Below are 25,314 nucleotides of genomic sequence, written 5' to 3' on the forward strand. Positions count from 1 at the left end.
AAGATTCGCTGAGCACTTTTGCTCACTATTGTATCTCTTTTGTTAAACGTTCTGCGAACCGGACGGCTCATATCCTTGCAAGGGAGTCCGTTTCTATGTCTGAACGTACGGAGTGGCTTCATGCCCCTCCCTCTTTCATTTGTAATGCTCTTTCCTATGACTTAATATAAGTTCGTTGTTTGCTTTCAAAAAAAAAAATGTCAAACACCAACTTTTGCTATAAAAAATAGCATCCAACTGTCATTCTTGGACAAAAAATCTGGATGGGTATCCCATCATATTTTAATATGGGATTTTCCGTCCAAATCTATGCGTTGGTCGGAATTTTTGATCAACAGTTGAACATGAAGCTCCCTTAGTGTATTATATGATTTTTCTTCCAACTGTTGGATGGAATTTCCAACTAATTATTTGATAGAAAACTCTAATCTTGTATTATGTGAAGATCCTCTAACAATTGGTCGGAAATTGCGATCAATTGTTGACAAAAAAAACTCAAAATCATATAAATTGTTTTTATTACGTTGATCCTGCCATAATTTTATTTTTAAGGAGCCTCAAGGCTCCACAAATTCGTTGCCCATCTAGGATGGGCAACGTTGAGGAGCCGTTTTGGCTCCCCAAATTGAGGAGCCATTTCGGCTCCTCAAAATTAGTTTTAAGTTTTTTTTTTAATTAAATATAAACAGGGGCGTTTTGGGGAAAATTAAATTTTCCCTCAAAACGCCAACTGCAAACGCTGCATTTTGCAGCGTTTGCAAAAACAGCGGTTTGGAGCAAACCGCTGCTAACCAAACGGTTTTTTTTGGCGGTTTGACATGGTCAAACTGCCAAAAATGGCGGATCCGCCAATAACCAAACATGGCCAAACTGTTCTTCTGTGTTAGGTCCTACAGTATTGGAAATATAAAATGGCTACTTGAAGTAAGATTATTGAGTGAATTCTTGCATCATAATCATAGTTTGATGATTTCCTACAGTAACTCTGATCTATTGTATGATTAATACTGATAATCAACAATAGCATAAAATATATTTATGTAACCATAAAGAGGATTAAGCCATAAATAAGTCGCCTGCACATACAAACTTCAAGGAAAGCAAGAATGGCTAGCTTCACATAACAGTTTGTTAACCAATAATGTGTTCAAAATGATTTATATAAATATATAGATTAGATCCATGAATGTAATGCAGAGTAGAAGTGAGAGAAATGAGTGAGGTGCATAAATAAATTAAATGATGAAGAAATGAATGTGTAGAGGAAACAATATCATATAATTTAATGAATTCAAAGTGTAATATATAAAGTAAATTAAAAAGAAAATGTAATTTACTTTAATGAATTCAAAGTGTAATATATACTACTCCGTATTTGTTTATGTTGGAGTATCCCATTCTCATAGGGGCCAATGTCTTCAAGTCAGTCACATATGGAGAACTAGTTGATAGCAATTGTCAATGTAGCGCAATGGCAACCTCCACGAGATTCCTCCATGGGCCAATCTGCGATATAGTACAATCTCAGGATCAAAAAACAATTTTTTGTAAACACTGAGGTGCACAAAATCGGAGACCAACTCTGGAAATTAAATCATCAGAACCGTTTCTGCAAGAAGAACTGCGATCCATTTAAACTGTTTAATGAAGTTATTCCAGAATGGAAATTATATAAAACTCAGCACTAGCCACTAGACCAAAATAACAGTAGAGAGTACGGTTACATGTGTTTACCATGTCCAAGGTTGCACAGTTCAAGTTTGGTGCAAGCTTGAGAGATGCTTCCAACCGATCAATGAACCACTCAATCCTTCTGCCTTGGCGGCGTTGGGGGAAACCATTGTGTGGAGCTATTTTGCAGCATTACAAAACACATGTTCAGATAGCTGCCAAAACTCTACTTTGTTTGCACAGTAGTGTTGAATACTTACCGCTGTATAGGTAGAAGCAAAAAACCGACTAGGGCTGTCCCTCTTTTTCATTTTCTCCCTGTCATTTAGGACACAAGTACACAACACCATGCATCAATGACACCTACTCGCACTTCTGTGTTGTACTGTAAAGATAGGAAATCCGACAAAAGTGCGATCCTCCCATTGCAAAATAATTCCTCATTTCTGAACACAAATTAAGCACATAAATTTTAAAATGAATATTTTAGATGAAAAAACCACTTAGGTGAATGCTTAGCTTACAACTTGTGTGCGGTGTTACACGCTTACATGTTAGGGTCTAGTTGGTTTAAAATCCAATGGCCTTCACTGCCAATCGCTGCCGGGCATTAAATTCGCTCATTGCATGAACAAACTCCCGAGTTGTAGATCGTGTGTGAAATCTGCCACAACATTACTCATATCACCCCATTAAAATTGTTAACAAATAGCCAAGAATTGAACTTGACTATATTAGCACTACTGGTGGAAAACTGCACCTTCTTAGGCCGGTTAGGAGTTGTGGATTGTGGCTCTGGCTCTGGGGGTTCTCAAGTAGCCTCATGTTCATCACATCCCTGCACACAAAATTCAGAATTACAGCGAGATATAGCCTTGGAATACCTGCATTGCACAGCCTCAACAAGATGTTTGCACACCTTGGAATGATTTGCACAGCAAAGAATAATCAGTTGCACCACACAAAACAAATTTGACCATTATTCTCTGTTTTGCACAGCCTCAAAAATGAGTTTGCGCATATTCAAATAGTGGTTTTACCTGACTTCCTCGCATGTAACGAGATAGTTTTTGTTAACATGCAAATCTTTTTTTCTCACACCCATTGACTAAGTAAGGAGATAGTTCAACACCCATGGTGGATTAGAACATACCTCATCCCAATCTGTCCGGTGAAGTGTTCGCTCGCCGTTCGCGGGCCATCTTCTCCAACTTCGTATGTTTGGCTATGGACTCCGAGGTTTCTGGAACGCGTCGAGGACGGCGTTAGAGAGTTTGAGCCGAAGGAAGTATGGAAAGCGTACCTAGGAAGGAAGTGATTATACATAACTCAATTTATAATTGATACATATCATACTAGCTAGCTGATTCATTAATTGTCTATTAATAAATTAGTTACATGGTCATGAATCATATAAATATATGATCATGGAATATAAATTATATAATGTATGAAATTATAAAAATATATAATATTTGTAAATGATTTATACAAATATATAATTATACAGTAAACCAGATCCATGAATGCAAAGTAGAAGTGAGAGAAATGAGTGAAGTGCATAAATTTAATGATGAAGAAATGAATGTGTACAGGAAACAATGATACATACAGTGGAAGTTTGCATCATATAAGGGCAGTGTTTAGTGGGTGCCTCCTCCACCAATGTGTGTGTTTAGTGGCAGTGGCAGTGGTTTTTGCTGCCTCCTCAAACAAAGATGGAGTGATGAGTTGTATGTAATACACCTTTTAGAAGATTGGATTGGATCCTTCAATTCAATGGATAATTCACACCTCCCCTCCACTTGCTGTTACTAACTTCAACTTCCCCATCTATCTATCCAGATCTCCATCTGCTCACAACACTCACTCAAACACTTCAACTACGTACAAAGTTGCAGATGAGTTATTACCTGCACCTTACCTTCAGCCTTGACGAGGCAGGCATGCATCATCCCCACCCTACACAATAATCTGATCCTCAAGTTTACTGATTTCCCAATTTGCCAATCTTCAATTCAGGTCCCATCGTCGAATTTCCAAGTCCTTCAAAGAGTAAATTGAATCAGGCAACACTTCTACTTTGCACTCCCTTAAATCAATCAATCTTAACTTATGCAAATTTCCAATCCCTTCGGGAAGTCTAGAAAGACACTTACATCCTCTAAGATCTAAAGTTTGCAAGTTATCCAAAAAACAAATTGAATCAGGTAACTCCTCTAATTTGCTCCAACTACAATCAATCTCGCTTAGGTGATGCAAATTTCCAATCTCTTCAGGAAGTCTAGAAAGACACTCACATCCTACAAGGTTTAGAATTTCCAAGCTATCCAAAGAGCAAATTGAATCAGGTAACTCCTCAACTTTGCTCCTACTTAAATCAATCAACCTTAACATATGCAAATTTCCAATTCGTTGAGGTAGTCTAGAAAGACACTCACATCTTCCAAGATTTAGAGTTTGTAAGTTATCCAAAGAGCAAATTGAATCAGGTAACTCCTCAACTTTGCTCATACTTAAATCAATCTTGCTTAGGTTACGCAAATTTCCAATCCGTTGAGGTAGTCTGGAAAGACACTCACATCCTGCAAGATCTAGAGTTTGCAAGTTATCTAAAGAGCAAATTGAATCAGGCAACACTTCTATTTTGCACCTACTTAAATCAATCGATCTTAACTGATGCAAATTTTCAATCCCTTCAGGAAGTCTAGAAAGACACTTACATCCGCTAAGATCTAGAGTTTGTAAGTTATCCAAAGAGCAAATTGAATCAGGTAAATCCTCTACTTTGCTCAAACTTATATCAATCTCCCTTAGGTGATGCAAATTTCCAATCTGTTGAGGTAGTCTAGAAAGACACTGACATCCTGCAAGATTTAGAGTTTTCAAGTTATCCAAAGTGCAAATTGAATCAGGCAACTCCTCTACATTGCTCCAACTTAAATCAATCAACCTTAACTGATGCAAATATCCAATCCTTTTAGGAAGTCTAGAAAGACACTTACATCCTGCAAGATTTAGAGTTTGCAAGTTATCCAAAGAGCAAATTGCATCTGGTAATCCGCCTATTTTACTTGAACGTAAATCAATGTACCTTAGATGAATCAAATTTCCTATCTCCTTTGGGAGTTTTGATAACATACAACCATGCAATTCCAATACTCTCACAGATTTTAGACCATTGAACATATTTGGAGTAAGTTGTTCAGGAGAAAGGTATCTAGCAAAAAGGCTGCGAAGTTTTCCACGGACATTACAAATGGAAGCAAGATCCATAGGCCTTCCAATTTTCTGCCATGATAGATGACGTAGATTTTCAATCTTCAGCTTATCCTCCTGCCAAACAACACTGTAGCATTCATTTTTGGTAAGAAACTCGGCAAAATCATGCACTATGTCATGCATTTTGCAAGATATAATAATGTTGGAATCCATGTAATGTTTCCCAAAATCTTGGAACAAAGAACGCATTGCTAAATTCCCAAAAACCTCACGGCCTTGTTGTTCCATCTGATTATGATCAGTGCAATTTGTTGTTGTGAGATAACCTTGTGCCATCCAAATTCTTATGAGCTCATCTACATGTATTTCATAATCCTTGGGAAAGACAGCACAATATGAGAAACATCGCTTCATCTGTGGGGTTAAATCATCATAGCTTAGATACAAATGAGGAAAGAGATCTGTTTCCACTTTCTCCAAATTCCAAAATTTAATGTCCAGATTAGATAAAACATTTTGCCATTCCTCTTCAGTGTCTTTCAAACGTAGCAGGCTTCCCATGACCTTAACAGCAAGTGGCAATCCTCTGCACCTTTGAGCAATTTTCTGACCAATATCTTTCAGTTTCTCAGAATAAGCAGCCTTCTCCCTGCTTTCAATTGCCATCCTGCTAAGCAACAACCAAGCATCTGAGTCGGATATGAGCTTCACCCGATGCAGATACACACTTCCCATCATTCTTGCAACTCTCTCACTCCTTGAGGTCACCAAGATTCTACTCCCAGAGCATTTCTTACTAAGATCCTTGCGGCAGTTCTTAATAAGATCCTTGAAGCAGTTCTTAAATGGCTCCCACTTTGCATCCTCCTCTGTCCACACATCATCCAACACAAGTAGGAACCTATAAGGAAAAACACTCAGATATTTGGTAAGGAACATAACATTTCATTCCACCGTACCATCATATTGATCAATTTATACATGAAAGAGCAACAAAATTCTGACAAACTACCAATAACCAGGAGTAGTCAACAAACAGAAACACAAAAAAAAAAAAAAAAAAAAAAAAAAAAAAAAAAAAAAAAAAAGTAATTCAAACAAATAAATTCAAATAATCATAATAGAGAAGTACTGCAACAGCAAAATATAATATAGCATTATTCTAATAGAACGTAACCTAACCTTTTCTCAGATAAAGTCTTTTGTATTTTTTTCAGTAACACTTCCAGTTCAGACAGATTTGCGGAGCTCTCAGTGGTTGACTCAACAATGGCTTTTGCAATCTTGATCTGGTCGAAAGGGTGTGAAACACAAACCCACACCCTTTCATCAAAATGAGTCTTTATCTGTTGATCCCCATACACTAATTGAGCAAGTGTAGTTTTTCCAATCCCTCCCGCGCCCACTATGGAAATAACAAGGGGACCATTTCTTGTTGCTTCTTCTCCTTAGTCATCTTTCACCAACACTCTTATCACATCACTGGCATCAATATCCCGACCTTGAATCTCTGATGCATCCACAAACGAAGTAGTGGGCACTCGCTTCGATTCTTGACCAGAAATGTGTGTGTGTGTTACAGCAACAAAATTGTACACATCTTTGTCTTTCATAATCTGATCAAGTCTGGAATCAAGTTCCTTTATTTTCTTGGCAATGTCTCGATGCATAACAACCCTTTTTAAATGAAAACATGAAGACGCTGCTGGCAGGAAAGAGCTACAGCTTCCTGCTGCAATCTGGGACGACCTCTCCATCTGTTGTCTGCGACTTCTGGTGCTCCACTCGTCCAGAACATCTTCCACATCGTAGCAGAAGTCTTGGATCTCTTCCACCCAGAGCTTGACGCCCTTTTCCCTGAAGCTTCTCCTCTCTGCATCATCCAACACCTCCCTGATTTTGTTGAGCTTTGAGGAGAGGTTTTTTATCTCCTTCTCCACACCCAACACTGCTCTTAGCTCCTGGGCTTGGTCCTTGATGATGATGAACAGCTGATTCACAACACCGGAGATGAGAGCGTTTGCCATGATTCACTCTGTACTCTGTAGCAATGGAGACTGAATGACTTTTAGGGCATCTCAATAGTTGTGAATTTTATGCCAAATTTTGTGTGAGTCCTAACATCCAGTATCTCACACAATCACAAAAATTCTTTTTTTTTTTCATTTTAAGTTCTTTCACCGCTTTTTGTGAATTCACCATTTTATATTCATATTTTAATTATTTTTTTATTTATTTAATTTATAATTTATAATTGTAAAATAAACCTAAATAATTAACATACATACATAACTCAATTGATACTCAAATGATAAATTGTGAGTTAAAACATAAGATCGAGACCTATTAACCGCAACATGATTTATTCCTGCATTCCTGCCAAGTCGTGGTGTTGGGGCTTCACCTCACTATCCAACATTCCAACCGGCCGGGGTAAGGGCAAAAAAGGTAGAAATTAATTAATGATTTATAACATTTTAAGGTGAAACAAATGGTGGAATGTGATGAAGTGAGTGTTAGGGAGAGTGCTATTCGCCCATTCCCGTGAACGATGCCGACCGCTCCACAAAAGCGCCAACCAATAATCAGTGAACGTCCCTTAGAGTTGTGATTCAACCTTTTGGAAGAATAATCAGTACACGTACAGATTTTAGAATCCGTTTAGATACACGAAAAATGACTTCTGAAAAATATTTACTGAGCTTTCCGTATTTGGATGCAATAGGAAAATTCAGTCAACGAAAACTGGGCAAAATAAAGTCATTTTGGTGGAAAATGACTTCCGCCAAAATTTGGGAGAAGTCATTTTCCGTTAAAATGTTTAAACATACAATTCTACTCATTTTTTTCAGAAAATAAACTAAACACACCAAATTTTTCAAAATGCAACCAACAACTGAAAAAAAAAAAATTTTCTAGAAAACATTTTCCAAAAGTCATTTTCCTATTTTTCAAACGGACCCTTAATCACCACGAAAGATCATCCATCGCATTCTTCCTTAATTCACCCAAATAATTACTGCTAATAATTCAATGGTTGTAATTACTCAACAGTTAAAATGAAAAAGGTGGCTTACGTAAAATGACAGCTTGATTCGTCGCTGTTTCTCTCCCTCCGCTCTTGCCCGTCAACACAGCAGAGCGACAGCCAGTGGAGTCACTGGTGTGGGGTTTCAGTCAACCCGAACAATCTTTTTCATAATAAATTTGAGACAAATTAATTTCAGCGTAGTATACATTTGGGAGTAAATTACCACCTTCTTCTTCTTCTTCTTTCTTCTTTCTTCCCGTTTTGCCCCCCTCTCTAAAGTTGTCATGGAACAATGAAAGCTTCCCAGTTCACAAAAACTGGATCTTGGTGCAGGGTTTAAGCTTTCAGCTTCCCAGTTAGCCTCTGAGTTTCAAGAATTGCCCACTAGGTAATTCCCAGTTATTTTCTCGCGCTGATTTCTTGGTTTATGCTGAGCTTGATCAATTATTGGATGAAAAAGATATTGTTAAGTACTTAAGTTCAATATGGAAGTTTTTGTTCATTTTTGCTTCTTGAATTGTTAAGTCTTTTATATGGGGTGTGTTGTAGAGGTCAGTTTAGGTTTGGACAGTAGTTCTTGATATTTGTCACAGCTTTTTGCAATCAGTATCAGGTGCTGACAACCCAGAGTTTGGTATCTTCATAGAAGTTAAGCCAGATCATAATCTTACAAGGAAAACTTGAGACTTTCTTGAGCTACATAGAAATGTAATTTTGTAGCCTGCATGGACAGCTCAATTGGTTCCAGAGTAGATTGTGGGAGCCACAATGTAGGGTTACACCCAAATCCCAATGCGGTGTGGGCCCATTAGACATGGGTCCTTCCACCTAATGGACGGCTAAGTCACTGTGATTTTCTCTCCCACTATCTTGTAGAGCCGGGATGTAGGGGTTTGGGGGCGAGGAAATTTTACCTTTTGTGGGCAAGAAATGTAATTTTGTACAGCCATGTTGTCAGAAAGTTACTGTCATGGTGAGTTTAAAGAATTAGTTCCTTAATCTGGGCTTTGCCACTTGTAATTTTTGAGTCAAAATTGTTAGTTGTTACACCATTTACTGTATGCATTCCACTTTAGCATCTCTGCCTGCTAAGAATTGATTTACTGTGGACAACAATGGCTGAAGGTAAGGCTTTGCATGTTTTGACAGGCAGAGGTTTAGATGGCCGAATGCTGGGATGAGAATCATGATGTTGGTAGTACATCAGATGAGAGCTACCATTTCGAGAGACTGAATATAGAACCTATATATGATGTGTTCATATGCCCGCTAACAAAGCAAGTAATGCGTGATCCTGTAAGCCTTGAAAATGGACACACTTTCGAGAGAGAGGCGATTGAAAAATGGTTCAAGGAATATAAAGACATTGGAAGAAATCCTGTTTGTCCCTTGACACAAAGAGAGCTAAGAAGCACAGAGCTTAATCCGAGCATGGCTTTGAGGAACACCATTGAGGAATGGAATGCACGGAACGGAGCTGCTCAGCTTGATATGGCTCGTAGGTCGCTATCTCCAGGAAGCGCAGAGACTGATATTCTGCGAGCATTGCATTACTGTCAGAAAAGCCGGTCGAATAGACATGTAATTCGTAATGCTGAGCTGATACCAATGGTTATTGACATGTTAAGGAGCAGCAGTCGCAGGGTCCGGTGCAAGGCTTTGGAAACTCTTCGGGTTATGGTAGAGGATGATGATGATAATAAGGTTGTTTATGGTTTGCTAATTACTTGGAAATATTTCTTATTGCTGTGGTTTAAGATGCTTATTGTTCATGCCATTTACATTTATCTTTTAGTTTTCAGGAAATATTGGCCGAGGGCGATACTGTTTGGACAATAGTAAAATTATTGTCACACAAACAATACAAGGAGAGAGAGGAAGCCATAGCTTTACTCTTTGAGCTATCGAAATCTGAGACATTGTGCGAAAAGATGAGTTCTATCAATGGAGCAATTCTCATCCTCGATGGATTGGCAAGCAGCAAATTGGAAAATCTTGCAACTGTTGAGAATGCAGAGAAAACGCTGGAGAATCTGGAAAAGTGTGAAAGAAACGTAAGGCAAATGGCGGAAATTGGTAGATTACGGCCTCTTTTGACTGTACTACATGAAGGTGCTTCGATTAACCCCTATAGTTGTGTGTCAAATACCCTTCCACAAGTTCATTTCCTGTATTTCTTAACCTTTCATCCGTGCTTATTTTTTTCTTTAATCTCAGGCTCGTCTGAAACCAAAATTTCAATGGCTGCAGTTCTCGGTGAGCTGGTCCTTAACAATGAATTGCAAGTCTTAGTAGCTTGGTATGCTGGTTCTTCACTGATTGATATCATAAAGTACAGTAATACGGAGGGTAGGGAGGCGGGTTTGAAAGCTCTGAACCAAATCTCGTCTTATGAGGTTAGTGCCAAGATCTTGATTGGGGCAGGCATACTTCCCCCGCTTGTCAAGGATCTCTTTAGCGTTGGTGTGAATGCACTGCCCATGCGGTTAAAGGAAGTCTCTGCAACAATTTTGGCAAATATCATAAACTCAGGTAATGATTTTGATTCTGTGCCTGTTGGTCCTGAGCATCAGACTTTGGTATCAGAAGATGTGATTCATAATTTCCTGCATCTTATTAGCAACACCAGACCTACATTAGCATGCAAGCTTCTTCAGGTTCTCGTTGTGCTCACGAGTTCTCCAACCACTGTGTTCAGTGTCGTTTCTGGGGTTAAAAACTCAGGTGCTACTGTCAGTTTGGTTCAGTTCGTTGAGGCTCCACAGATCGATCTTAGACTCGCTTCCATAAAACTTCTTCGGAATCTTTCTCCATACATTGGTCAGGAACTAGCCAGCTGCTTACGCAGTTCTTCTGCCCCGCTTAGTAGCCAAATCAAGGTCATATCAGAGAGTATCGGGGGTATATCTGAGGAACAGGCAGCAGCCGTTGGGTTTTTAGCTGATCTCCCCGAAAGAGACATGGGCATAATGAAGCTGATGCTCGATGAGAAGCTCTTCCAATTAGTCACCTTGAGAATAGTTGGCATCCTACAGGGAGATACAACAGGGAGCTGCTTTGTAACCCCATATCTGGAAGGACTAGTGAAGGTTCTTGCAAGGTTCACTTTTGCTTTGTCCAGTGAACCCGATGTTCTTGAACTTTGTCAGGAGTACAACGTTGCTGCAATTTTCATTGATCTCATACAGCTCAACGGGCTTCACTACGTGCAAATTGTATCTGCCACGGCTTTGGAGAACCTATCCAAAGAATCCAAAAATTTATCAAAGCTACCTGACTTGCCAAAGGCCGGTTTTTGTGCATCCATCTTCTCTTGTTTAACCAGACCACCGGTGGTAACTGGACTCTGCAGGGTTCATCACGGGACATGTTCGATAAAAGAAAGCTTTTGCCTCGTGGAAGGGCAGGCTGTAGAGAAGTTAGTCTACCTCCTAGACCATGGCAAGGAGAAAGTGGTCGAGGCAGCGCTTGCAGCTCTGTCCTCCCTGTTAGACGACGAGGTTGACATTGAAAAGGGGGTTGAGGTATTATGTGAAGCAGAAGGGTTGAATCCAATACTCAACGTGCTACTTCAGAAGCGTACCGAGAATCTGAAGAGAAGAGCAGTTTGGCTAGTTGAAAGGCTTCTGTGCAACGATGAGCTAGCCTTTCGAGTTTCAGGTGACCCTAATGCAACCACAGCGCTGGCGGACGCTTTCCAGCACGGTGATTACAGGACTCGACAGATAGCTGAGCGCGCCCTGAAGCACATCAACAAAATCCCGAACTTCTCTGGTGTTTTTCTAAACATTCCACATTAGATTTCAGCAAATGGATTCCATGGCATTGAAGACTTTATATTTATATCCACTGCTATGGCTCTTAGATGCATCTGAATTGGTTAACATTCTGTATATAAATTGCTTCCCATTTTATTCTATGTAGATTAGTGGCAGTTTCTCTGCAATGTCTTATTCATTTGGTAGCATTTTTACAGCAGGATTATTGTACTAGCTAGCTATAGAAATTGGAATGTACTGTAATTTTTTTTTTATTTTTTTTTTGAAAAAAAAAATTAATTTATTATTTGCTGATTTCTTAGAGTATTTTGCTTGTAGCATCCCCACAACATGGATTCGTGTTTGTAGTAGAGTTCTTATTTGATCATTAAAGACAGCTTGCAAGATTCTTTTTAGAAATGTTAATTAGACAAAAGAATTAGCTATAGACCCGACGTATGAACAGAAGTTCAACCGATGGTGATGTTAAATTGTGATAGAGGGAAGAACAGTCGATTTGCAGCCTAGCAAAAGTCACCCCTCGTCCCTTCAACTATGAAAGAACCTCCTTGCATCATTGCATGTTAAAGTTTTCGCCATGAGCGGGCACGAGCGGCTTGGTAAGGGGCCATTTGTGGCAACAACAAACGCGTCTGCCGACGAGAAAAGTATTGCTCCAAAGGTGGCTTGACCAGACGAAGGGTTGTCCAGATCAATGAATCAGATGTAATTTTAAAAAGACGACGCGGTGGCATTTTCGTAAATAACTCGAACTTTATTGCAAGTACATGTGTTATAAGCGCATGTACTTGGTGAACTTTTGCAACTAAAAAGTGCAAGTAAAATCACTTACAAGTACACCTATAGTGCAAGTAATTTGCCTTGTTAAGGTTCGTTTACCTAGGTCCAACTAATTATAACGTTAGGTGCAATTAGTAGTGTAATTTTACTTGCACATGTAATACATTTTACTTGCACTTTTAACACATTTTACTTGCACTTAGGTGCACTATATGAAACTGTTATTTGCACTTGTAAGTTGTAATACATTTTACTTGCACTTCGATGTTAAGTTATTTACGAAAATGCTACCTCATTTTTTAAAAAAATTTAGTGTTTCTCATTCGTTAGATCTGAATACGTGGACGAATGTTATGTGTTCTAAGTTCTCTCATGGCGGCGCACCATTCTCACCTGAACGCGATCATATATATATATATATATATATATATATATATATATATATATATATATATATATATATATATTGTGTGTGTGTTGATTCCACACACAGTATGCACAAACAACGAACATAGCGACATCCATATCATCAACAAACACCAAAATTTTGATTTGTACATAGAATACTTTCAGGTTTTTGACTGAGTTTCATATTTAAATTGGCAGAAAGTATGATGTAATGGGTTGTGTATTTGATTTAGATTTTGTATGTATGTATATTTAATTCGGATTATACATATATATATACACTATTTAAAAATAGATTTTGATATAAAATATGTTTATTTAAATTTTAATATGTATGAAAAAAATATATTATTATACTTCTTTTTCAGTAAGAAAAAAAATAAAAGCAAGTTACATTGCATACAATATATTATTAATAAAAGTAGCATCGGGATGATATAGTTATGGTTAACATTTAGAGAAAGATGATATATTTACCAGTATATCAACAAATCTATTATATGAAAATGCCAACTATAACTATAGTACCTCTAGAATGTATCTAGATGTATATACATAGCATATCTTCTTTCAGAGATTTTTTTTTTTTTTTTATCTCACAACATGTTACCTAAATTAATAAAACTGTCTATTCAAAATCAAAGTAGGCATCAACTTAGGTTAAATAACTTAGAAAAAAAAAAAACTTATACAATTTAGATAAATCAAAGCAGGCATCACAATTTTTAAAAATTTAAGAATCAATAGTAGGCATCAACTTAAGTAGTAATTTGAAGAGATTTGAAGACTAATAAATCCAAGCAGGCATGAGAAACTTAAAAAAACTTTAAAAAAAAAATTAATAGTACGCATCAATTTAGGTAAAAATAACTTTAAAAAAAAAATACAGTGTAAAGTTAGATTAAATGAAAAGTCAAATTATTAGGTTACAGCCACTATCAGTTCAAAAAGGTTTTCACTTATAAGGCTAAAGTTGATTAAATTAATATTTTATATACTTCAAAAATTAATTTTTAATCATAAAAGTTTAGAAATAATGGTCTAATTACTTATGTTATATGGACTATAGTTTTAAATTTTATTTTATAATATATATACCATAATGTACTTTTATTATGGCAATGATGTAAATTTATGTATATTGAGTTGGATGACACAATGTTGTTGGGTAGGGCTGTGCAGTCGGACGGATCGGACGGTTCGGATTGCGGAATGAGACCCCCGGCCGGATTTTGGATTTGTCTTTTGATCACCCTAACCGTTTTTTTTTGTTGACCAATCCGATCGGTTATAGTTATTTTCGGATTGGTTCGGATCGGTCGGATATCCGAGTTGTAAATCGGTTTTATGAGAATGTAAAAAATTTAAAAATTCAATTATTCATGGATGATGGAACACCTAAGTACCTAACTAATGAACTACTTAAGTACTAAAAGCCACTAACTAGTAATTACTAACTACTTAACAACAAAATTAAGTAAATAACATAAGTAAACTTATAAAAGTGTAAACATATAATGAGCAAAATACAAATTAGCTTACATATAATCTACATTCAACAGATTAGTTACAACTTAGAAAGTTAGAAGTTACAAAATTAAAGAGAATTATAATTGTTCATAGCAAGCACTCCAAGCAGGCAAGTTGCAACAGCAGCACTGCATCAGTCTCCACTCTCAAATCAGCAGTCAGCACATCAGCAAAAGAAAGCCAGATATCCAAAACTCCAAAAGCAATATATGAATATATGATTAATATAATATAGAGTACTCTATGTCTATTCTTCTTCCTGATAAGTGAACACATAAAAACACAATAAGTTCAAAACATTTGTAGTTAGTTAGAATTGACACAATCACACAAACTGAAACTGTAAAAGACTAAGACTCTAAGAGTGCTCAGATAGCTTTTTTTCCATATCAAGTTAGGATTGGGGGCACACTACTCAATGAGTATGGCATAAACACCACACTTCAAAGGCAACATACCAAACCCAATTCTATATATTCAGAGAAATGGTGGAAGCATCATCATAGCAGAATAATACTTATGCTTAGACAACTAATGAATTATATTTAAATAGCAAAGACTCAATGAGTGCTCAGATATTTTTTTTTTCCATATCAATTTAGGATTGGGGGAACACTACTCAATGAGTATGGCATACACCACACTTCATAGGCAACATACCAAACCCAATTCTATATATTCAGAGAACCTGGTGGAAGCATCATCATAGCACAATAAAGAACATTTATACAGGTATAAGTGTATAACTTATAAGTATAGTGAGTTAGAACTCAGAAGATTTAGCTATTTATACAGTATTTAACTATTTATACTGATACCTGAGCTCAATGGCAGCAACATTTAAAATGTTACCTAGCCATGAGCACTTTCCAGTTTCCAGTTTCCAGTTCCAATTTCCCAGCCTCACTTGGGACATTGATTTGAATCATTGATACACATACATGATACACTGATACAGTCATATAGAGGCATAAATTTATCATGAAATCAAATAAGTAAATAAGTAATCACAAATCAAATAAGTAAATAAGTAAACATACAACAATTGTAGGCATTCCAGTTCCAGTGCTGGATGTGCAGCACAACTCTGCAGTACAAAAACAAAATGGAAATTCAATAAGTAAATTGTAAATAAGTAATCACAAATCAAATAAGTAAATAAGTAAACAGATCATTTGAGTAAACAGTTAGAAGTATATACCTTTCTCTATCCTTTCAACATCTTCAATATTTTCTTCAATTGAGATTGGTTGGTTGCTTAACCTTAGCCAATCCTGTGCACACACCAATGCCTCAACAATTCTAGGAGTTAGGGAACTCCTAAAGGCATCAAGTACCCTTCCACTTGTACTGAAAGCTGATTCTGAAGCAACAGTTGATATTGGAACAGCTAGAATATCCCTTGCCATTTTAGATAAGACAGGGAACCTTTCAGATTGTTGTTTCCACCATCTTAGAAGGTCAAATGAATCATCCTCATCCACAATAACCTCAGAGAGATACACTTCCAACTCAGTTTTTTTCCTAGACAAATCCCCACTCACCAATTTTTGCTTCTTAATCTGAGATTTCAGTAATGATTGAGGTCTCCCAACAGAAACAGAATCAGATATTGTTATTGAGGGAGAAAATTTTTCAGATTGTTCAACAGACTGGACAGGGAAGCATGCAACATAATCTTCAAACAACTCCTTAAGGCCAACAATCACCTTATCAAACATTGTTTTACCCTTTTCCTCACCATATAACTGGTTAAACTGAATGAGCATATACTCAATTTTGTCCCTGGGGTCTAAGATATTTGCATAGAATATCAAAAAATTCATTTTTTCAGGCTCACCCCAATACTTATCAAATTTTGCCCTCATATTTTTACCCATCAGTTTAACACTATCTTCTGTAGCTTCCTCCATATTTTTCAACAAGCAAGACAAATCAGAAATCTCAGAGAAGAAGGTATTAGAAGTCACATACAATGATCCAGAAATCCTAACAGTCATTTCATAAAAAGATTTCAGAATCATAACCAAAGATTGAATGGATTCCCAATCTAAGAAATCAGGTACACTTCCACCCAAATCAGATTTAAATGAACTGTCATGATCATCATAGGCTTCAAATACCTTCTGAAACAGTAATGCAGTATTAAGCATCATATATGTGGAATTCCACCTTGTAGGGACATCTAGACACAGAGAATTTTTTGCTTCCACCCCAATTAGATCAGCTAGTGATTTAAACTTCTGCAACCTAGCAGGTGAGCTCCTCACATACCTAACAGCATCCCTGACTTTCTTAACTGAACTGTCACATTCTTTCAACCCATCCTGTACCACCAAGTTAAGAATGTGAGCAATGCACCTCATGTGCAAATACTTACACCTAACAGAAGTACAACCCCAAGAACCCAACTTCTTCTTCAAGAAACCTAGGGCAGTATCATTGCTGGAAGCATTATCAACTGTCACACTAAACACTGATTTTAGACCCCAGTCCAAAAGGCAACTCTCTAAAGCCTTTGCAATACTTTCCCCCTTGTGGGAATATATAGGAACAAATGAAATAATCTTCTTTTGCAGCTTCCACTCACTATCAATGAAATGTGCAGTTATGCACATGTAGTTTATTCTCTGGACTGAGGTCCAAGTATCAGTTGTGATACTTACCCTCTGACTGCTAGTCCTAAAAAACTTCTTCAAGTTGACCCTCTCATCAGAAAATATCTTGAAAATGTCCCTACTGATAGTCCATCTTGAAGGGATTTTAAACCTAGGACAGCAAACTAAAACAAACTTTCTAAAACCCTGTCCCTCAACAATTCTAAAAGGAAGTTCATCTAAAATAATCATCTCAGCTAAGGCTCTCCTTATCAAGTCCTGATCAAACACCCAAGTACCCAACACCCCTTCAGTTCCTTCACTACTTTGAGTTCCAGCAGAAGAAGGTGCAGGTTGGAATGTGAGTAGGGACTGCCTTGTCTCCTTAGAGTGAGGATTTTTAAGGCAGTTTACCACATGAAGTCTTAGAGATGAAGTCCCATGTTTCTTGCTCTCACAGCAATACACTTTTGCACAATATATACACTTTCCTTTGATGACAATGCCCTCACTGTCTTTGATCTTTTCAAAGTGATCCCAACATGGAGCCCTGGATTCAACCTCTTTCCTTTTCTTTGGAACAGGTGGAGGCAAAGGCTGCTGAGACTGAGGAGTAACAGTCTCTACAACAGGTGCTTCCAACTCAGGTTGGGTTCCAGATACACCAGTAACACCAGTCCCACCACTAACACTTTCCATCTAAAAAGGGGAAAGTATCAGTGACACAGAATGGGAAATCACTCATTCAAAATCATCAACAGAGAATGGGCTTTGTCAATTGGCACATACACACATGTATCAATTAAAGTGTTAAACACTTAAACAGGCAGAATTCAGTGAATTTTACATTTCATCATGTATGCAGAATTGCACATAAATGATTTAAGGGTCACATATCCATAAACTTACAATTTCACAGTTACAACTTACAACAGTTACAAGTATTTACAAGTAAGTAACTAACAACTTACAAATTACAATTTACAATTTACAATGAAATCCATAATCAGGCATTCAAGCTAAGTAGGTGTATGCTACTTTATATGCTCATCATTTATATGGATTTCAGTCACACACTCCCACATTTATATGGCTTCCACCAAAATACCATCATGCTTAACATTTATATGGATTTCAGTCACACACTCACACATGAGTACAAGACAGTGAGACACACTCCCACATTTATATGGCTTCCACAGAAATATCATCATGCTTAACATTTATATGGATTTCAGTCACACACTCACACATGAGTACAAGACAGTGAGACACACTCCCACATTTATATGGCTTCCACAGAAATACCATCATGCTTAACATTTATATGGATTTCAGTCACACACTCACACATGAGTACAAGACAGTGAGACACACTCCCACATTTATATGGCTTCCACAGAAATACCATCATGCTTAACATTTATATGGATTTCAGTCACACACTCACACATGAGTACAAGACAGTGAGACACACTCCCACATTTATATGGCTTCCACAGAATTGACAGAAATACCATCATGCTTAACATTTATATGGATTTCAGTATTTAACACACAATGGCAAGGGGCTAGGGTAGTATGGCTTCCACCACAGATTAGGTTACAAATTAGAAACCCTAATCAAACAATTAACAAATTCACACTCAAAGAACTACTGACATGCAATCCGGAACTTCTCAACGGATTTACAAGTACAGTGAGTCCACAGATTACTGAGATTAGGTTACAAATTAGAAACCCTAATCAAACAATTCACAAATTCAAACTCAAAGGACTAGTGACATGCAATCCGGAACTTCTCAACGGATTTACAAGTACAGTGAGTCCACAGATTACTGAGATTAGGTTACAAATTAGAAACCCTAATCAAACAATTCACAAATTCAAACTCAAAGGACTAGTGACATGCAATCCGGAACTTCTCAACGGATTTACAAGTATCACAGTCCACATAATCATAAAAATTAGAAACCCTAATCAAGAAGACAAATACACAATAATCTATAACGGAAATGTAAATAGGGTTTAGTAATTACTTCGTTTCTCAGATTTAATCCCTCGAGAACAAAGGGCTTCGAATCAACTATTCCACCGTTCCACAGTTCCACCGTTCCACCAGACTCCGGTGACCGGACTAGGGTCTTGGGCTTCCACCGTTCCAACACTCCGCCACTCGCTACTCCGATGCTCCGAAGAGGGCTTCCACCAGACTAACAAACAGAGACTAAGACTCTCAGAGTCTTAGAGAGTAAGACACTAAGAGTCTAAGACTCAAAGTCTCAAACTCTCAAAGACCAGAGCGAAAGAGAGAACGAGAGTGGAGACTGGAGAGATGAGAGAAGTCTAGAAGAGTCAAGAGTGAGAGCACGGCTGCGCTTGCTGGAAATGAGTGATATATATACATACACCAAACGACGTCGTCTTATGTAGCGTAAAAAACCCTAGGCTTTCATCGGGTAGTCGGACGGGTTCGGGTGGCGTTTAATGCCTCCCACCCGAACCCCTTCAGTCCGTCTTCTAGCGTTGCATCGGATCGGGTAAGGGTTTCGGATACGGTTCGCTCCACGGATTGGTCCGTCGGGTTTCGGGTCGGGCGGGTGGGTCGGATTCTTCGGTTTCTGCACAGCCCTATTGTTGGGTCAATTTTGATTTGTACATAGAATACTTTCAGGGTTTTGACTGGATTTTATATTTAAATTTGTAGAAAGTATGATGTAATGGGTTGTGTATTTAATTTAGATTTTGTATGTATGTATATTTAATTCGGATTATACATATATATACACTATTTAAAAATAGATTTTGATATAAAATATGTTTATTTAAATTTTAATATGTATGAAAAAAAATAGTATTATACATCTTTTTCAGTAAGAAAAAAAAATAAAAGCAAGTTACATTGCATACGATATATTATTAATAAAAGTAGCATCAGGATGATATAGTTTTGGTTAACATTTAGAGAAAGATGATATATTTACCAGTATATCAACAAATCTATTATATGAAAATGCCAACTATAACTATAGTACATCTAGAATGTATCTAGATGTATATACATAGCATATCTTCTTTTAGAGATTTTTTTTTTTTTTAATCTCACAGCATGTTACCTAAATTAATAAAATTGTCTATTCAAAATCAAAGTAGGCATCAACTTAGGTTAAATAACTTAGAAAAAAAACTTATACAGTTTAGATAAATCAAAGCAGGCATCACAATTTTTAAAAATTTAAGAATCAATGGTAGGCATCAACTTAAGTAGTAATTTGAAGAGATTTGAAGACTAATAAATCCAAGCAGGCATGAGAAACTTTAAAAAAAAAAAAAAAAAAAAAAAAAAAAAAAAAAACTTAAAAAATCAATAGTACGCATCAATTTAGGTAAAAACAACTTTAAAAAAAATACAGTGTAAAGTTATATTAAATGAAAAGTCAAAATATTAGGTTACAGTCACTATCAGTTCAAAAAGGTTTTCACTTTTAAGGCTAAAGATGATTAAATTAATATTTTATATACTTCAAAAATTGATTTTTAATCATAAAAGTTTAGAAATAATGGTCTAATTACTTATGTTATATGGACTATAGTTTTAAATTTTCTTTTATAATATATATATACCATAATGTACTTTTATTATGGCAATAATGTAAATTTATGTATATTGAGTTGGATGACACAATGTTGTTGGGTCAATTTTGATTTGTACATAGAATACTTTCAGAATTTTGTCTGGGTTTCATATTTAAACGCAAATTATGCTATGCAACCGAATGCACCATGCACATGGTGCATACGATGCAAAACGACGTCGTTTTGGTTAAAAAACGCGCGTCCCACTTAAAAAAGAAATCATGTTCGATTCCCGACAATAGCATTTTTATATATCCATAAATTCATAACTATATATCCACAAATTCATAACTATATATCCACAGTGAATGAATGAAGTAAAAATCCACAATGAATGAATTAAATATCCCCAATGAATGAACTAAATATCCACAATGATTGAACTAAATATCCACAACGAATGAACTAAATATCCATAAACTCATAACTATATATCCAGAAATTCATAACTATATATCCATAAATTCATAACTATATATCCACAGTGAATGAATGAAGTAAATATCTACAATGAATGAACTAAATATCCACAATGAATGAACTAAATATCCATAAATTCATAACTATATATCCAAAAATTCATAATTATATATCCAGAAATTCATAACTATATAACTACAATAATGCTATTGCCGAGAATCGAACCTGAATTTTTTTTTTTTTTAAGTGGGACGCGCGTTTTTAGTCAAAACGACGTCGTTTTGCATCGTATGCACCATACGCATGGTGCATTTGGTTGCACAGCATAACTATTGATATTTAAATTGGCAGAAAGTATGATGTAATGGGTTTTGTATTTGATTTATATTTTGTATGTATGTATATTTCATTCGGATTATACATATATATACACTATTTTAAAATAGATTTTGATATAAAATATGTTTATTTAAATTTTAATATGTATGAAAAAAATAAAAGCAAGTTACATTGCATACGATATATTATTAATAAAAGTAGCATCAGAATAATATACCTTCATATTTTAAAAATAAAAATAATTTTATATTTTTTAACCCATAAACATGCGAAAATTATATTTTTAAAAATGGAACAAAAATTAATATTTGCATTTTAATTAAAAATGGAACAAAAATTAAAAATTAGACGAAAATATTTCAATAATAATATTCTACATCATTAATGTAAATGCATGTTTTAATTATTTTTAAACAATATATATAAAGGTAAATTATAAATATAACGAAAATATTTTAATAAAAATATTATACATCTTATTATATTATACTGAATATAATATAAATTATATATATAATCGTGCATCGCACGGGTGCAACTACATGTATATATACTATATATATGTTGTGTGTGTGTTGATTCCGCACACACAAACAACGAACATGGCGACATCCATATCATCAACAAACACCAAAATTTTTACCGTGTTTAATCAATGTCGGCAGAGTGAAAAACATTTGACAGTCCCAATTAACAAACCCACAATTAATTAAACTTTATATTTAAAAATCTCCAAATATCATGAACTCAAATTTTAATGCGTAATCAATTTACAAGCATACCAAATGTTAATAAAACTTTTATGCGCTATAACTTAATGTGGAAGCACAATTAACAATGAATCGCATTTATTCAAATTAATTAACTAAACAATGGTCATGATTATAGATTTTTAACTAAACATAAATAAATACAAAACTTACTTATCAATTGATGCTTCTCTCTTATATGTATGCCTTACTCACCTATATAGAGACTAGAAAACTTATTGATCATCCCTAGAGTTTTCCTGTGTATTTATAAATTATAGATGTGATGAGGAATGGAAAACTTCCTTTTAGGAATAGAAATTCCTTTAAGAATATGAAACCTCTTTTTAAGAAACCCACAACATTTTTCATTATACATTTTTTAAACCTTATAAACTTAAATTTTAACCGGATGAGATGGAGAGAATTTCACCCAATAATTCTGCATTTACACATCACTAATCATCGGCAAATTATGTTGTGCAATCGTGTGCACCATATTGGATCCATAATTTCTATACTATGATTCATAATTATTGAACTCTATATTCACAATTACAAAACTCTATGTTCATATTCTCAATTATATTGTTGAACTCTGTATTCACAAATCACTGAAATATATGTTCATAATTTGATAACTATACAGTTTAGAAATTATGAATCTATAGTATAAAAATTATGGATCTATAGTATAGAAATTATGGATCCAATTCTGTGTGCACCTTGCATGGTGCACATGGTTGCACAGCATAACGCTCCACTAATCATCACGGTGAGTACCTTATGGAATTATAACATTTAATCAATATTAGGAAATAATTATTTCTAACAATTTATAGCTAGAAAGGAAAATGTTATTTATCCCTCTTAAATTTCTCCTAATATTTTCCTCCCATGATGTAACTTATATTTATTGGGGTGCCATGAATTAGTTGATCCCACGTACTTTTAATTAAATATTAAATAATCTAATTAGATATTGCTAGATCGAGAAAATTAGGAGGGATGCCTAGCATTACTCTTGTTTGGAAACCTGGAAAATGAGTTCTGGAAATCATTTTCCAAGTTTCCATTGTTTGGATGTGCCTGGAAAATCAAGTCAACGGAAATCATTTTCCGTTGACTTTGGAAAATAGGCTTGTTTTAGAGGAAAATGACTTCCCCTTTTTTTGGGGGAAGTCATTTTCCAACTTTTACACCAACATCACACCACCACCAACACCATACCACCACCACCTCACTACCACCATCACCACCACTACTGCTGCCGCCACCACCACTATACCACCGCAACCACCGCCACCACACTACCACCACTACCACCACCAACACCATACCACCGCAACCACTACCACCACCAACACCATCAACACCATACCACCATCACCACCACCACCGTTGCCACCACCACCATACCACCGCCATCACACCACCACCACCGCCGCCGACACCACCACCACCATACCACCGCAATCACCGTCGTCGCCGCCACCGCCACCACTACCACCACCGCCGCCACTGCTGCCACCACCACCGTCACCGCCACCACCACCACTATACCACCGCCGCCGCTACCACCACCATACCACCGCTACCACCGCCGCCACCACCACCACCATCACACCACCGCCGCCGCCGCCACCACCACCATACCACCGCAATCACCGTCGCCGCCACCACCACCACCGTCACCGCCACCACCACCATCATACCACCGCCGCCGCTACCACCACCATACCACCACCGCACCACCACCACCACCATCACACCGCCGTCGCCGCCATCACCACGACCATACCACCACCATGACCATACCACCGCCGCCACCACCACCACCATACCACCGCAACCACCGCCACCGCCACCGCCACCACCACCATACCACCGCAACCACTGTCACCGTCACCACCACCACCACCACCATACCACCATCACCGCCACCACTGTCATACCACCACCAGTTGTTGTTGTTATTATTATTATTATTATTATTATTATTATTATTATTATTATTATTATTATTATTATTATTATTATTATTATTTTTATTATTATATCACCACTACCACTACATCACCACCACCACCATAATATTTTTGATATATTATTATTTATTTTTTATTATATTTAAAATTATTATTATATTATTATATATTATTATTCATATTGTAATATTCTAAATAAAATAATTAAAATGTTTAATTATACAATTCTACTCATTTTCCAGAAAATGAACCAAACACACAAAAACAGTTTTCCAGAGTGCAACCAAACACTGGAAAGGAAAATATTTTCCGGAAAATGACTCATTTTCCAGAAAACATTTTCCAGAAGTCATTTTCCTGCTTTCCAAACAGACCCAGGGATTAAGCTGGTATGTTGCTCCATCGGGGATGTTGTAGTAATTTCTCCTTAATCCTAACTTTGATATGGATAAAAAGTTTTATACACAATAATTACAAGTCTTATACACAATAAACTATAAACTTGAGCCATCGCTGATTTATATCGATATATGCTCACTTCTACTCCTTAAGTGTCAGCATCTAAAGACCACTAAGGTTGTTTGGGTCATGACCCTCAGGCTAGAACTTCTTCATATATATTTGCAAGTGCAGCCTTCATCCTTAGCTTTGTCCTCAAGTTGTCCTCCTTGAGTCTCTTCAGATGCTCTTTGGTATTTACCAGTCACTTGTGCAAGTGCAACTGGCGAGCAGTCACCGATCACCTTTATGATTGAAGAAGGCAATCGACACCAATTGTCGAATTTAGTCAGAATTCTATTGTTTTGTTGTGCAGAAATAACATATTGATGTATTTAATTATAATTTTTAAAATTCAAGATCTATTTAACTTTTTCCCTTTCATTTTTGAATTTTGAAGACTATATATGTACAAGCAAAACAACAGAGGACGAAAATCACTATAGGCTAAAAATACAATTTTTCCAATTAAGATATTTACTGCATCCTGGGAAGAGGTGAAGCCATGAAGTTTCCCAACACCACCATCAGGCTGCAATATTATCTGTCACAAATACAACTTAAAAGGTGGACCATGATGCACAAGTTCTCAGAGACATAAACTAAAATGTGTAGATTTAAGGAGATAAAGACAATTTTGTGTAATTTTGTAAACCAAGACAATTT

At 36.4% G+C, this 25,314-nt stretch overlaps 3 protein-coding genes across 3 annotated transcripts; 1 reads left to right on the plus strand and 2 right to left on the minus strand.

Annotated features, from left to right (window-relative positions):
• Positions 1–1,305: 1,305 nt before the first annotated feature.
• On the minus strand, positions 1,306–6,341 carry LOC109158060 (putative disease resistance RPP13-like protein 1; the record flags this gene model as incomplete). The annotated part of the gene is made up of 9 exons (XM_019305878.1): positions 1,306–1,621; positions 1,735–1,850; positions 1,932–2,117; positions 2,223–2,335; positions 2,432–2,509; positions 2,825–2,974; positions 3,284–4,042; positions 4,325–5,794; positions 6,076–6,341. Coding segments are annotated over 3 exons (2,094 nt in total), but the record flags the coding sequence as incomplete, so codon positions are not given.
• On the minus strand, positions 6,317–19,995 carry LOC109158186 (putative disease resistance protein RGA3). Its single transcript, XM_019306052.1, has 2 exons — positions 19,980–19,995; positions 6,317–6,961 (listed from the first exon to the last, which is right to left on the minus strand). The coding sequence occupies exon 2, from the start codon at positions 6,918–6,920 to the stop codon at positions 6,342–6,344; it is 579 nt and encodes a 192-aa protein (XP_019161597.1). The 5' UTR covers positions 6,921–6,961; positions 19,980–19,995; the 3' UTR covers positions 6,317–6,341.
• Positions 8,024–11,960, plus strand: LOC109158185 (U-box domain-containing protein 44-like). Its single transcript, XM_019306051.1, has 4 exons — positions 8,024–8,312; positions 9,074–9,628; positions 9,727–10,036; positions 10,142–11,960. Exons 2-4 carry the CDS (start codon positions 9,086–9,088, stop codon positions 11,722–11,724), a joined length of 2,436 nt encoding a protein of 811 aa, XP_019161596.1. The 5' UTR covers positions 8,024–8,312; positions 9,074–9,085; the 3' UTR covers positions 11,725–11,960.
• Positions 19,996–25,314: the final 5,319 nt, after the last annotated feature.

The sequence above is a fragment of the Ipomoea nil genome, unplaced genomic scaffold, assembly GCF_001879475.1.
Source record: "Ipomoea nil cultivar Tokyo-kokei standard unplaced genomic scaffold, Asagao_1.1 scaffold2805, whole genome shotgun sequence".
NCBI lineage: Eukaryota > Viridiplantae > Streptophyta > Magnoliopsida > Solanales > Convolvulaceae > Ipomoea > Ipomoea nil.

What these genes read in the sequence shown, in the direction of transcription:
- LOC109158186 (XM_019306052.1), bottom strand. Translation starts at nt 6,920, where the DNA reads ATGGCAAACGCTCTCATCTCCGGTGTTGTGAATCAGCTGTTCATCATC.
- LOC109158185 (XM_019306051.1), top strand. Translation starts at nt 9,086, where the DNA reads ATGGCCGAATGCTGGGATGAGAATCATGATGTTGGTAGTACATCAGAT. An exon ending in AGGATGATGATGATAATAAG is followed by an intron (nt 9,629 to 9,726) that starts GTTGTTTATGGT and finishes TTTAGTTTTCAG; the next exon opens with GAAATATTGGCCGAGGGCGA. An exon ending in TTTGACTGTACTACATGAAG is followed by an intron (nt 10,037 to 10,141) that starts GTGCTTCGATTA and finishes CTTTAATCTCAG; the next exon opens with GCTCGTCTGAAACCAAAATT.